Raw genomic sequence first — 15096 nt, forward strand, 5'->3', positions numbered from 1 at the left:
TTGAAAGGACCTACAAGATCAACCTGCTCCCCTCCTGCCATGGCAGGGACACCTTCCACTGTCCCACGCCCTGTCCAGCCTGGCCTTGGACACTTCCAGGGATCCAGGGGCAGCCACAGCTGCTCTGGGAATTCTATTCCAGGGCCTTCCCACCCTCCCAGCCAAGAATTCCCAATTTTTCATCTAACCCTGCCCTGTGTGAGCTTGAATCCAGCTGCCCAGTCTTGTTATAAAGTTATTTTATAGCCCTGTAAATGTAATTTTGCCTTCCGTGCCTCAAACATGACTCTCTGCTTTACACAACTGATTCCCAGCTGACACAGACACAAAATCCTGAAAGGAAGAAAAAATCCTCAAGAAAACCAAACCCTCTCCTTGAAAACTCCTCGTTAAGACAGCAGGTTTTCAACAATAGCCAGGGCATTCTGCGTTCTTCCTGAAGATGAGAGCTCAATTCATAAACAATGGCAAACCAGGAAGTGCTGGGTTAAGGTCCTGCCACGAGTCTCGGAGAGCAGCACTACAGCGAGAGCAGGACCCAGCAAGGAAATCAAATGAGATTCTGTGTCCCTGCAGTGAGCCCTCAGTGATGCTCCAGAGAACTGACCAGAACAGGAGCAGTCAGAAGAGGAGGAAGATCAGGAGGAGATGGGAACTCCCATTCCCTGATCAGACCTCGGCCATTCTCCTCCCTCCAGTCACTTATTTCAGACTTCACTGCACAAAAAATGCTTTTATTTGTACCTGACTTCAGTTCCCAAGTCTGAACAGCTCATGCCACACTCCCAGAAACTTTCTTGGGAGCACACGGATGTTCAGCAAGGCTGAGGAGCAGCAGAGGAACACAGAGCCCTCCTTAACCAGTGACAGGGAATCTCAGCTTCACTTCAGGAACACGAATCGTGGAATCCTGGAATGGCTTGGATGAGAAGGGACCTTAAACACCATCCTGTTCCACCCCTGCCACGGCAGGGACACCTCCCACTGTGCCAGGCTGCTCCAGCCCCAGTGTCCAGCCTGGCCTTGGGCACTGCCAGGGATCCAGGGGCAGCCACAGCTGCTCTGGGAATTCCAGCCCAGCCAGGAATTCCCAATTCCCAATCTCCCATCCATCCCTGCCCTCTGGCAGTGGGAGCCATTCCCTGTGTCCTGTCCCTCCATCCTTGTCCCCAGTCCCTCTCCAGCTCTCCTGGAGCCCCTTTAGCCCTGCCAGGGGCTCTGAGCTCTCCCTGGAGCTTTTCCTGCAGGATGAACACCCCCAACACTCCCAGCCTTCCCTCATTACTGTTCCCTCCCCCAAATCACCTCTGTGGCCCTCTCTAAGTCCTGGAGCCAATTTTCCTTCAAAAGGAACAAAACCAACAACAAAGCCCAGCATCTCCTGGTTGAGACATCTCTCCCCAGAGGATTCAGAAGCTCAGCTGCCACTTGAAATGAGTCTGCAGCATCCTGAAAGGTCCCAGAGGTGCTTCTGCTCTCCCTGGCTTTCAGAGAAGTCATTTTGACATAAATGCTCAGAAGAAAAAACCAATTTCGTTTCAAGACAGTGTCTTGCAGAGCAAAACAAAAATACTGTAATAAAAGCTGTGCACCAGCTGATCCAACCAGATGTCACTGGATCAAGGAAAGAACACTTATTCTTTACAGAACTCCCCAAATCCTGACTGAGGACTGGAAAAGCAAGGAGAGAGTGCAAAAGCACTCAATGTATGGAAAAAAAAGCAGGAGGAATTACCGGGGATGTTACTCACACAAGGGACTGATCTCTGCTTCAGACTGAAATATCTGAGCACAATTATATAAACTGCCATGGAATAAACACACCAGAGCTACACAGGCTGAATTCTGTCTGGTAATTGTTTCTTTTAAGAGTCAAAATATCCTTTAAAACCCACAAGGTGTTGCACTGACCAGTCAGAGCTCTGCTGCAAGAAGCTGAGCAGAAGGGAACACAGAAAACAGATTTTTTACTATTTTATCTAGGAAACAGCAGAGTGCACGGAGTCATTAAAGAGAGATTAGGATTAGGAGAACTCACTTTTACAGTGTCATTTACACAGGTTTAGTCCAAGTTATTCCAATGAAAAGAAATTAAATAATAGGTGCAAGTGTGGCATTTAAACTTGGCCTTAAGGCCTTTCTGGGGGACATATTTTCATTTTACACTGAAATTCCTAAACTGCTCCTTCTTTTGCTCTTCAACTTTTCCCTATTCTTCCACCCTTCCAATGTGCATTTGATGAAAATCCTCAAAAGCTTCTCCCCAAAATTCCTTGTCAGTGAGCTATTATTAATCCTCAGAGCAAGGAGTCTGTTCAGAAAAGATGAGAATGAAAACTTGTCATGGACATAAATGGTATTAGAACTAGAAACAAACTGATCTTATTTCTTTTTTATTTTTTTAACCATTATAATGGCAGGGCTAATTCTGAATTCAGGATTTTGAATTCACAGGAATTCTGGATCTCAGACTTGAGGAAATCCAGAAGTCCAGAGTAGAAAATAAATTATCAAAAAGTTCCATCTGAAATCACAAAAAACTGAGGGGAAAAAACAGAGAAAAATAGAGACCTGCAAGGAACTTCTTTTTAGCCTTTTCTGAGACAAACCAACAGCTTGGCTACAACACCTAAATATATTTTTACTTAATAGATTATTTTGATGGTGAAAACACATCCAGAAAGCTCCAGCTGTTCCACAGTGAGCACATGAGCAAAACAAGAGATTTTTCATTTCAAAAACCCCCAAGAACAGAAAATTCCCAAATCCATGATGTGCACACTGAGTCTGCAGGCAGCACATTCCACCACAAAAACATGGATTCATATTCCAGAAATATTTGGTAAAAATATCCCAGTTTTCTACCCATATTCAAAACTACATTTTCAGAAAAAGGAATTCCAGTAATACCTGAGATTTCAGAACAGGAAGTTTCTCATGTAAAAATTTTAAATTTAATTTTTTTTTTTAATCGGTGTTTTAATTCCTTCTTATCTTTTCTCTCCTAAAGATAACCCTGACCATGAGAAACACAAAACATCTGCTGCAAAGGCATTTTTAATCCCTCATCTGGATGATGCTCCAGAGGAAGAAGGGAACCAAATGCAGCAACTTAAAGGCTCCATTATTCAGTGAAAGGGGACAGCCATGATATTCCCAATTTTCAAGCATTATTCTTTAGAAAGAACCATAAAGATTTAAATACTTGAAGAGAAATCCCCCATCAAAACGCACTGTCAACTTCTAAAAAATAACCGCACTGATTTCTTATTTTATTTCCAGTACAGCAATTTCTGCCTGGCCTGTCTTTCTTAAATCAGACTAAAACATGCCGAGAGAGGAACAGCATGAAGCAGTCTCTTAAGTAAAAGAGAATTTTTATCTACATACATCATTTGGCTTTTTTTTACTGCAAAAAACTCGAAGCATGGTTAGCAAAATAAAATCATCCCTCAACTGACTGTACAGGGGTATTAAAAATTCATCTTACTCCAGCACTTTGGTGTAAATGTGATTTTTTTTTCCATCTTTAGCTATTTAAATAATCTTCTCCTACAGTATATTCTAGTTCAGGGGAGGGTGAATTACAGCAGGGATGATGGGTGCTACAGACAGGGTCTGACTCTGAAACAGCATCAAAGACCCTCCTAAAATCTCCTGGGAAGGCTGCTTGGTGCCCACAGAAAAAACCACCATTCATAATGACACAAATGCACAAAAATTCTTCTTTCTCCAATGAATTGTTGTTTTCTTTTATACAGAGTCAAGGAGAAGCTAAAATGTGGGGGTTTTTACACAAACTATATATATATATACATTTTAATCTTCAAACCTGACAGAAAATGAAGTGTTTGCATTCGATCCATGCACATCAAATTCTTTGTTTAAATTGAGAGAAAGCCTGAGGGAGCCCAGCACAGCCTCTGCCCTGTGACAGGGGAGGGAAACACCACGCAGGTGGCTGTGCCCTCACCTGAATTAACACTTACGGGGATTTCTGAAGAGTTTGGAATGAATTACACATGGGACCTCTGAGTTTTTTAGATGATGTGGTTTATTTTTCTTATCTTCTACACAGGCAGGAAGGGTGAGTTGGGCTCACATCTTCACTGCACGGTTCAGAAGGTCACAAGACCCTCGGTCACAAGACTTTTTAAGGAGTTATTGACCAATAAACACTGCCAACAAGGATATTTATGTTTCTGACCCAATCCTTAAATATTTCCTCTAATGGAGCCATGCTGCAGTGTGAGCTTTCTTAGTCAATCATGTTATGGCACACAAACCCACAGTGCTGCATTCTAAACTCCTTGTTCACCTCTGGAACTGCTTTTATTTCTATACCTTAAACTCTGAAACTCTAAACTTCCCTTTCCTTAGCTGAACGTGTCTCTGCTTTAAACTACAAATCCACATTCTCACTTGGAGCACCTCAGTCTGGGAGCCTTTCCCAAGGTCCCAGATCAAATCCTGGGTTTAATTCTCAGCTTTGGCTCACAGGCCCAAAGCTCTGAGAGTTCCCTGCATTTCAGATTCCAGCAAACACTGCCAGCTCCAGTTCTCCCAGAGAGAGAACTGAGAGCTGCTCTGGGCTCTGAATTCAGCACTCAGGGGCTCCCTCTCCCCACTTTTTACATCCCACCCTTCCCAAGGAGCACGGTTCAGCGAGGCAGATTGAATTATTCCAACCTGCAGCTTGAATCCCAGGATGGTTTGGGTCGGAAGGGAGCTCAAATCCCATCTCCCTCCACCCCTGCCATGGCAGTGACACCTTCCACTGTCCCAGGCTGCTCCAAGCCCCAGTGTCCAGCCTGGCCTTGGGCACTGCCAGGGATCCAGGGGCAGCCACAGCTGCTCTGGGCACCCTGTGCCAGGGCCTGCCCACCCTCCCCGGGAAGAATTCCTATAATCTGGAGAGTGAAGGCCCTCAGAATAATTTCTCCATGAAGCAGCTGGTCACTGAGATGACATTAAAAGTCAGGAGAGCAGAGGCCACGGATCCAGGAAAGGCAGGTTTTCCACATGAGTAACCCTCCGGAAGCACTGATGGGAAAGGCTGGCACAGAGGGAATCAGTGAGGTAATTAGAAAAGCAAATCCCAGACTCCACAGCTCCTCTGGAACTGATTAGATAAGGGCTGCACTGTGCAAAGACAGAGGTGAAACCCAGGGAGAGCAGGAGGAGCTGGACAGGAGACACTGCAGGAGGCGAGGCGGGATGAGAAGATGGGAAAAGCACACACCACCGGCACTGGGATTGGGACTGGGACTGGAGCCCAGCCCCGAGGGGGCAAAGGCACCACAATGAGGTGAATCACAGCAGCCAGTGGCTCGGCTCGGGTGGATTTTCATTGCCGTGGCCATTCCCCAAGCCAAGGCAAACACTAATCCCCATTTCCACTTGAACAACCCAGGTAGGAAGTGTTCCTTCTGCTGGAGCCGCCAAATGAAATCCCAGCGTTCCTATTAAACACCTGGCATCTAAAATCCACCTTCATCTCACAACTCTCCTGTTGCTGTTTGCCAACCACAGATCCCTGTATCAGGAACTTTCTAAAAATGAAAAAAAAAAAAAAAAAAAAAGAAAATAATAAGATCTAAATAGAAGGACTACCCCCTTCGGTTCCAGGCTGATGCATCCATAGAATCCCAGACTGGTTTGAGCTGGAAGGGATCTTTAAACCCATCACATTCCAAATCCCTGCCATGGGCAGGGACACCTTCCACTAGCCCAGGTCACTCAAATTCATATTTGGAGCAACTGCAAGTCTGCAAAGGTCCAGGCTTCTGAGCTTAAATAAATGTATTTATGAGAAGCTAAACGACGTGAGAGATTTCAAACCTAAATGTAACTACTATTTTAAAATTTCTTAACAAGCAACTTTCCTGTTGGAGTGATAATGCATTAAATAATAATGGATGCTAATGAAATTAGAATGCTTTAAATAGTAATCCATTATAACGAGGCTAAAATACATTAAATAATTCTAACCCAAGGGGAGCCTGGTCCTGCCATGGAAAACATGCATGGAATAAAGCTGGACCCCTGCACCCCCTGACCTCAACCCCAACCTCACACATCACAACAGAGAAACTCCCACGTGTTTAAAAATACAGAAGCACTGAACTAATGTAAACTCAAAAAAAGCCCTCAAAATGGTCTTTTATATCTGTCTATGCAACATTTGCTAAGAATAAACCCTTTAGTCATGCTCTAGAAATCTGATGAGTGGTCCAGAGCAATGGTGGAATTGTTTTAGAAAATGCAAATAGTGCCCAGAGCCAGGATTATCCCAACATGTGGTGCCTGCAGAGCTGTGGGGTTTAACTGTGTGTGGATCACAGAGAAAACCCAAAACGACAATCCCTGGGAGATGCTCCTGAACTTAGTTTAGAAAAATCCAAGAGCAAAGCAACTGAACACACAGCTCTTGTTTGCAGAAATACATTTTGAATTTGCCAGTGAACACAAATCCTAATTCTGGAATCCTGGAATGGTTTGGGTTGGATTTGAACCCATCCCATCCCACCCCTGCCATGGCAGGGACACCTCCCACTGTCCCAGGTGCTCCAAGCCCTGTCCAGCCTGGCCTGGGCACTGCCAGGGATCCAGGCACAGCTGCTCTGGCAATTCCAGCCCAGGGCCTCCCCAGCCTCCCAGACAGGAATTCCCAATTCCCAACATCCCACCCATCCCCGCCCTCTGGCAGTGGGAGCCACTCCCTGTGTCCTGTCCCTCCAGGCCCCTGTAAAATGTAAGCTCAGGACACACAAGAGTATTTTAAGGTGAATAAATCCATCGCTATAAATTCCTCACAATCCTCACTATTTTCAAAAGTACACTCTAATTCTATGGGGTCACCTATGGGGTTTATTTTAAAAATCTGTTCCAAGGGAATCTTTTTGCAGCTGTACCTCACGTTTGGGCAGGTGCTGGTTGGTGTTAAGGGGCTGCTTTAGGTCAGCTTCCAGAGAAATCAGAAAAATAAAATAAAAGGAATAGACATTTATTCCAGGTACCAATGAAAAGTATTTGATACAAATGAATTTTTTCAACTACACTTCCCAAAAATCTTTCATGCAACTCACATCCAGGATATTAAAACTGGCACCTGCAGTGGGCTGGAGGGAGTGACACACTCAGCTGCTGCCTCTGAAATTCCCACAGGACTGGAATCCCATTCAATAATTCACACAGGATTGGAATCCCAGTATCAACACACAGGACTGGGATCCCAGTATCAACCTCCAAAATAATTCCCACAGGACTGGGATCCCAGTATAAACCTGCAAAATAATTCACACAGGACTGGGATCCCAGTATAAACCTGCAAAATAATTCACACAGGACTGGGATCCCAGTATAAACCTGCAAAATAATTCCCACAGGACTGGGATCCCAGTATCAACTGCAAAATAATTCACACAGGACTGGGATCCCAGTATCAACTGCAAAATAATTCCCACAGGACTGGGATCCCATTCAATAATTCATACAGGACTGGAATCCCAGTATCAACCTGCAAAATAATTCACACAGGATTGGGATCCCAGTATAAACCTCCAAAATAATTCCCACAGGACTGGGATCCCAGTATCAACTGCAAAATAATTCACACAGGACTGGGATCCCATTCAATAATTCATACAGGACTGGGATCCCAGTATCAACTGCAAAATAACTCACACAGGACTGGGATCCCATTCAATAATTCACACAGGACTGGAATCCCAGTATCAACCTGCAAATAATTCACCTCTGGGAAGTTCCATCTGGAATTCTGTGGCAAAAAAAATCTGGAAAGCTGTGGCACTGGATCTGTGCTAGGAAAGGTGGTCCCAAACCCAAAATGCAGCTTTAGAAAAAGGTTTCACCATTTGACTTCTCCCCCAACAAAGGCCAAACAAAGCAAAACCAAACACCAAAAAAAAAAAAAAAACACCCAAAAAAAACCAAACAAACAAAAACCCAAAACCAGAACAACACAACAACCAAAAAAACCCCAAACAAACAAACCCAAAACCAAAACCCAAAACCCGCTCCCAGGTTAAAAGCCTTTACTTTATCAGGATCTGCTTGAGGTGATTTACCTGCTCCAAACAGCAGCTCAAGTCACTAAACCTCATTGATCACATCAAAATAATTTCTTCTTCTGATTCATTTACTTTGAAAGGATCCTGTATCAAATTACCCTCACTCCCTGATTACATTTCCAGCACAGCAACAGAAGAAAATAAAGAAAGAAAGTGTTTTAGAGCAAGGACGTGCTTGTCCATCTCCCAGCTGGAACAGAGGCAAACACATGAAACTGCTTCTAATTTTCCACCCTATAAGATTCCCAGGTGCCAGTGCTAAGGAATGTGGGCATAAAAATATATAAAATCTGGTTTAAAGGTGTTTTACCACTTAGCTTTGGGTTTTTCCTAAAAAACTCCCACTCAAAGGTAAAATTTGGCACTCTCTACTCATCTTAAGGAGTATAAATGCCTATAAAATATTGTTCAAAAGACAGATTCTCATCTTTTTTTTCATGTACTGAAGTAAGAACTGATGTGCTTTACCATTTTTAAGTGTCCACTGCATAGAATTAAAGTAAAGCAAGAGTTTAAAAGTGGTTTGATAAAAAGGAGTTGCCTTACACTTGCTGAGTGCATAATAAAGAGACTGGAGCTCTTCAGAGCATGTTCTGGACTGAAAATCCAAACAACAGAGAAATATTCTGTATTGTTAGTGAACTGCATGGGCTCCTTATCCAGCTCCACATCTCTGTGCATTTTAGAATGAAATCTTTTTCACACTTTAACATGCACAAAGAGAACCAAAATCTATCTTCTTTTTCTGCTTCTGCTTTCTGTTTCTCTCCTTCAAGAAGTGCTCATTTAAAGGAAAAGCTTTCAGGAATGGGAAATAATGCCCAGGATACTAAAAACAGCTTAAGAGTTAAAAAACCCTCTATTCCAGGTGTTTAACTAAAAAAAAAATACTAAACTTTCTTTAAAGTTTTCATCACAAAGCAACCTGCTTGGAAAAATCACATCTCAGCTGGTCAACAAGCGGATTTTTAGCTCCCTGCAAACAGCAGTGATGATGTTTAATGAATTAGGAAATTAACAAAAATGTGAGGTTTTCACACTCTGGATTCAGTGCCACTGCTCTTCAGCTCCCCTAGAAATAATGGAATAGTTATTTTGGATAATCTCCTGCTCATTTTAGGATCTCCAGTGCTGGTTTCAAAGAGTACCTTTCAGATGTGTTAACACAGAGAGTGCTTCCCCAGCAGCCTGCCAGGGATGCAGTTTTGGGTTGACTCACTGATACTGTGTGTTCACACCAGAAATGCACATTACAGCCAGATTGCTTCATGCTCCAGGGTGGCTCCTGCACACAAGGAACTTTCCCAGGGAGGAAAAACCTGGCTATAAGCAAATACACATTTTTACAGGCACTCACTGACATCACAACTCCACTTCCTCTGCTTTAGAAAGCTGAAAACGCTGCTTTTTTCACCAAAACCAAATGCACAAATAGAAAGAATTGGTGAAGCAGCACGAACCCAACAACTTCTGCAGTATTTGTGTTTTAGGATGATGAAAGCACCTCTGAATTTTAAGGGGATCTTTTAGCAGCTGCAGCTCACATTTGGGCAGGTGCTGGTTGGTGTTAAGGGGCTGCTTCAGGTCAGATTCCAGAGAAATCAGGAAAAGAACAGCCTGGCATTCTCTAAGACGCTGGAAAGCAGCTTCTGTGAGGGGAAGATTTTAGGGTAAAGAGCAGAAAATCCAGGATTCTTCAGACAGGCAATTAGTGGCTTCTATGCCAGCCACAAGACTACTTAGACAGGCACCCAAAACAAATGCAAGTCTTTTATTCTATTAAAAAAATAATGGAGAATCGTTATCCAACAGCATCACTACATCTGTTCTTGGGAAAAAAAGAGACAATCCACTCACCATCGCCTAAAGTACCTAAAGTAAGTTTGGGCAGATGCTGGTTGGTGTTAAGGGGCTGCTTTAGGCCAGATTCCAGAGAAAACAGAAAAAGAAAATAAAAGGAATAGACATTTATTCCAGGTACCAATGGAAGGTATTTGATACAAATGAATTTTTCAACTACAATTCCCAGAAACCGTTCATGCAACTCACATCCAGCAGAGATGCAGATCAGCGGGTAACGACGGCCAGAATTACGGAATAACCCTCAACTTCTGCAAATGACACAGAGCAGGGCACTGCCCCCTCCAGCCTCAATTTATCACTTTTTTTACACTGCTGGGGGTGTCCTGTGGAAGAGGGGGTGGGCTGGAGCTTCCCTGCTGTGTAAACACACCCTAAAAACACGGGTTCACATCCTAAGAACACGGATTCACATCCTAGAAGCACGGATTCACATCCTAAGAGCACGGATTCACATCCTAGAAGCACGGATTCACCTCCTGCGTGGTTTTTCCCACACAGTTTCTCTCAGCTGTGCAGTGGCAGTTGTGTCACAGGGTGGCTTTTCCCTGCACCACAGGTGGCTGCTCTCACAGGTGTCACCCGAGTGTCAGGAACACGGCCGTGAAGGAATCCGGCTCGAGAAAGAGCCTGGAAAAGCTGTCAGGAGAAACGCTGGGGGGAAGGAAGGGGGGAGGGAAGGGAGGAAAGAAAAGAGGAAGGAAAAGGGGAAGGAAGGGGTGAAGGAAGGAAGGAAGGGGGGAAGGAAGGGGTGAAGGAAGGGATGAAGGAAGGGGTGAAGGAAGGGGAGAAGGAAGGGATGAAGGAAGGGGTGAAGGAAGGGATGAAGGAAGGGATGAAGGAAGGGATGAAGGAAGGGATGAAGGAAGGGATGAAGGAAGGGGGGAAGGAAGGGGGGAAGGAAGGGGGGAAGGAAAAGGGGAAGGAAAAGAGGAAGAAAAAGGGGAAGGAAGGGGTGAAGGAAGGGATGAAGGAAGGGGTGAAGGAAGGGGTGAAGGAAGGGGGGAGGGAAGGGGTGAAGGAAGGGGTGAAGGAAGGGATGAAGGAAGGGATGAAGGAAGGGATGAAGGAAGGGATGAAGGAAGGGATGAAGGAAGGGGGGAAGGAAGGGGGGAAGGAAGGGGTGAAGGAAGGGGGGAGGGAAGGGGTGAAGGAAGGGGTGAAGGAAGGGGGGAAGGAAGGGGTGAAGGAAGGGGGGAAGGAAGGGGTGAAGGAAGGGGGGAAGGAAGGGGTGAAGGAAGGGGGGAAGGATGCCATTCTCCTGCACATCACCAACGTTATCAGGGTGCCCAGAGAAGCGGGGGCTGCCCCTGGATGCCTGGAAGCGTCCGAGGCCAGGCTGGACGGGGCTTGGAGCACTCTGGGATAGTGGAAGGGGTCCTTGCCCATTACAGGGAGCTGGGACGAGATGGGATTTAAGATCCTCTCCAAGCCTGGGACACCAACCCCTGGAAGCCAGAGCCCCAGTTAAAGCGGAGAGCGAACCGCAGCGAGCGCAGGTGCCGGAGCAGCAGCGCCCGCCCGGTCCCTCACGGCCCGCACGGCCCCGGCCGCACAGCCCCGGCCGCACGGCCCTGCGGGAGCCGCGGGGGGCTCGGGGCCCTGCCGGAGGGCAGGCCGGGGGCCGGCGCTCCACCTGCCCGGAGCGCCGGGACGCGGGGCAGGCTCCGAGCAGGTGCCGCCGCTCGGCGCCGGGACTGACCTTGCGCAGGGCGGGCACGAAGAGGCCGCGCCATTTCGGGCCGTTCTCCTCGCCCAGGAACTCGTAGGGCTGCGGCGGCGGCTGCATGGCGGCCGCTCCGCATCGGGGCCGGCCGGGCCGCCGCGGTGTCGCCGCTCACCCGCCCGGCCGGGCCGCCATGGCTCGGCGGGGCCGCTCGGGGCTCGGCGGGGCCGCTCGGGGCTCGGCGGGGAGGCGCCGGGCGGGGGTCGGGACGGGCCGGGCCGGGCCCCGCTCGCTGCGGCCCCGCTGCCGCCGCCGCCGCCGCCCGCGGCCGCCGCCCTGCGCGCCTGCGCCGCCCGCCCCGCGCGCCCCCTGCGGGCGGCGCCCGGAACTGCGGGCACCGGGCGGGCACCGGGCGGGCACCGGGCGGGCACTGACCGGGCACTGACCGGGCACCGGGCGGGCACTGACCGGGCACTGACCGGGCACCGGGCGGGCACCGGGCGGGCACTGACCGGACACTGACCGGGCACCGGGCGGGCACTGACCGGGCACCGGGCGGGCACCGGGCGGGCACTGACCGGACACTGACCGGGCACCGGGCGGGCACTGACCGGGCACTGACCGGACACTGACCGGGCACTGACCGGGCACTGACCGGGCACCGAGCGGGCACCGACCGGGCACTGACCGGGCACTGACCGAGCACTGACCGGGCACCGGGCGGGCACTGACCGGGCACCGAGCGGGCACCGGGCGGGCACCGGGCGGGCACTGACCGGGCACCGGGCGGGCACCGGGCGGGCACCGAGCGGGCACTGACCGGGCACTGACCGGGCACCGGGCGGGCACCGGGCGGGCACTGACCGGGCACTGACCGGGCACCGAGCGGGCACTGACCGGGCACTGACCGGGCACCGGGCGGGCACCGGGCGGGCACTGACCGGGCACCGAGCGGGCACTGACCGGACACTGACCGGGCACCGGGCAGGCACTGACCGGGCACCGGGCGGGCACCGAGCGGGCACTGACCGGGCACTGACCGGGCACCGGGCGGGCACCGGGCGGGCACTGACCGGACACTGACCGGGCACCGGGCGGGCACTGACCGGGCACCGGGCGGGCACCGGGCGGGCACTGACCGGGCACCGAGCGGGCACTGACCGGGCACCGAGCGGGCACTGACCGGACACTGACCGGACACTGACCGGGCACCGAGCGGGCACTGACCGGACACTGACCGGACACTGACCGGGCACCGAGCGGGCACTGACCGGACACTGACCGGGCACTGACCGGGCACCGGGCGGGCACTGACCGGGCACCGAGCTGCGGGCGCGGAGATTGCCCGGCCCGGGGAGAGCTCCGAAAGCGGGGATTTCTTAAACTAGGGGAGGTTTCCTTACCTAGGGGAGAGCTCCGAAATTAGGGATTTCCTAAACCAGGGGATGTTTCCTAAACCAGGGGAGAGTTCCTTACCTAGGGGAGATTTCCCAAACTAGGGGAGATTTCCTTACCTAGGGAAGAGTTCTGAAACTAGGGATTTCCTAAACCAGGGGAGATTTCCTAAACCAGGGGATGTTTCCTAAACTAGAGGAGAGTTCCTTACCTAGGGGAGATTTCCTTACCTGGGGGAGATTTCCCAAACTAGGGGAGATTTCCTTAACTCGGGGATGTTTCCTTACCTAGGGGATGTTTCCCTGCCCGGGGGATATTTCCTTACCGATGGGATAATTCCTTATCTAGGGGTCATTTCCTTACCGAGGGGATAATTCCTTTCCAGAGAAGATTTCCTTAACTAGGGGATGTTTCCTTACCGAGGGGATAATTCCTTTCCAGAGGAGATTTCCTTAACTAGGGGATGTTTCCTTACCGAGGGGATAGTTCCCTGCCCGGGGGATGTTTCCCTGCCTGGAGGGTATTTACCTACCTAGAGGATATTTCCTTGCGTAGGGAATATTTCCTTGCCTAGAGGAGATTTCCCTACCTGGAGGACATTTCCCTGCCCTAATGATCATTACTTACCTAGAGGACATTTCCCTGCCCAGAGGATATTTCCTTACCTAGAGGACATTTCCTTACCTGGAGGACATTTCCCTGCCCAAATGATCATTACTTACCTGGAGGACATTTCCCTGCCCAGAGGATATTTCCTTACCCAGAGGATATTTCCTTACCTAGAGGACATTTCCCTGCCCAGAGGATATTTCCTTACCTGGAGGACATTTCCTTACCTGGAGGACATTTCCCTGCCCAGAGGATATTTCCTTACCTGGAGGACATTTCCCTGCCCAGAGGATATTTCCTTACCTGGAGGACATTTCCCTGCCCAGAGGACATTTCCCTCCCAGATGATGTTTCCCTGCCTGGAAGCAGTTTTTCTGAAGGTTCTTTCCCTCCCTTCCTGGAGGCAGTTTCTCTCCCTCCCTGGATGCTATTTCCCCACCTGCAGGCTGTGTTTTACCCTGCCTGGAGGCAGTTTTCCTCCCTCTTTGGAGGGTGTTTTCCTCCCTGCCAGCAGTTTCTCTCCATACCTGGAAGGAGTTGCTCTCCCTTTCTGGAGGCAGTTTCCCTCCCTGCTCCAGAGAACACCATTCCCTTCACCCACCGATCACCCAAATCCAGATAAATTTTCCCTCATTTCCCTCCTGACAGCATAATATTAAAATCTCACACCTCATATTCCCTCCACTCCCCATTTTTAAGACTTGTCCACAGAGGGAATGGATAAATTAAACCAAAGGGGAAAAAAAATGTGCCTTCCTGCCAGTAAAACGGCGTTCCTTCTTGGTAACAGATTTCCTGGAGCAGCCTGATGCTTCCAGAGGCAGAAACTGCTCCTTCTGCTCCATGGCTCAACCCTCCTGCCCCACCAGAGCAGCCTGGGAGGTTCCCAACAAAATTTTTATTTCTGTATTTGTATCTATTCTAGCTATATGTCTAAAGTAGCTATTTCTGTATTTATATTATTTCTATTTCTCTTTCTCTTTTGCACTTGTTCCTCAAACCCAAACTGTGAGCAAAAAGGAAAAGTAACAATGGTGGCACAACCCACAGAGCCACAGTTCCTCCTTCCAGAGCTCAGGACTGACCCTGCTGGGCACTGTTTGGATGGGATATTGGGAAGAAATTCCCTGTGAGTGTCCAAGGCCAGGCTGGACAGAGCTTGGAGCAGCCTGGGGTAGTGGAAGGGGTGAACTGGGATGGGATTTAAGGTCCTTTCCAACCCAAACCACTCTGGGGTTCTATGATTCTGTAACGCTCCTGGGGAACAAATGGGGTTTGTCCAAATATTTATTCAGAGTTTCAGGAATTCTCATCCCACCTGTCACAACAGGCCCAGATCAGCCTGAAGAGCAGTCCTGTCGAGTGAGGAAAAGCTGTGAGGTGTGGGAAGCACAGATAAGGTAATTTAAGAAGACAAGTTTGGTCATGTGTCCCCCTCCTGCAGCGGTTCCTGTTACACAGAGTGATATCCTG

The 15096-nt window shown here is 49.0% G+C and overlaps 1 protein-coding gene across 1 annotated transcript in view; it reads right to left on the minus strand.

Moving 5' to 3' along the window:
• Nucleotides 1-11947, minus strand: part of SOS2 (SOS Ras/Rho guanine nucleotide exchange factor 2) — a 48913-nt gene extending 36966 nt beyond the window's left edge. The window contains exon 1 of the mRNA XM_068192049.1: nucleotides 11656-11947. Within this exon, the coding sequence (XP_068048150.1) occupies nucleotides 11656-11742 (87 nt within the window). The 5' untranslated portion in view covers nucleotides 11743-11947. The remainder of the gene's footprint in view (nucleotides 1-11655) is intronic.
• Between the last annotated feature and the right edge of the window lie 3149 nt (nucleotides 11948-15096).

The sequence above is a fragment of the Anomalospiza imberbis genome, chromosome 6 (assembly GCF_031753505.1).
Source record: "Anomalospiza imberbis isolate Cuckoo-Finch-1a 21T00152 chromosome 6, ASM3175350v1, whole genome shotgun sequence".
NCBI lineage: Eukaryota > Metazoa > Chordata > Aves > Passeriformes > Viduidae > Anomalospiza > Anomalospiza imberbis.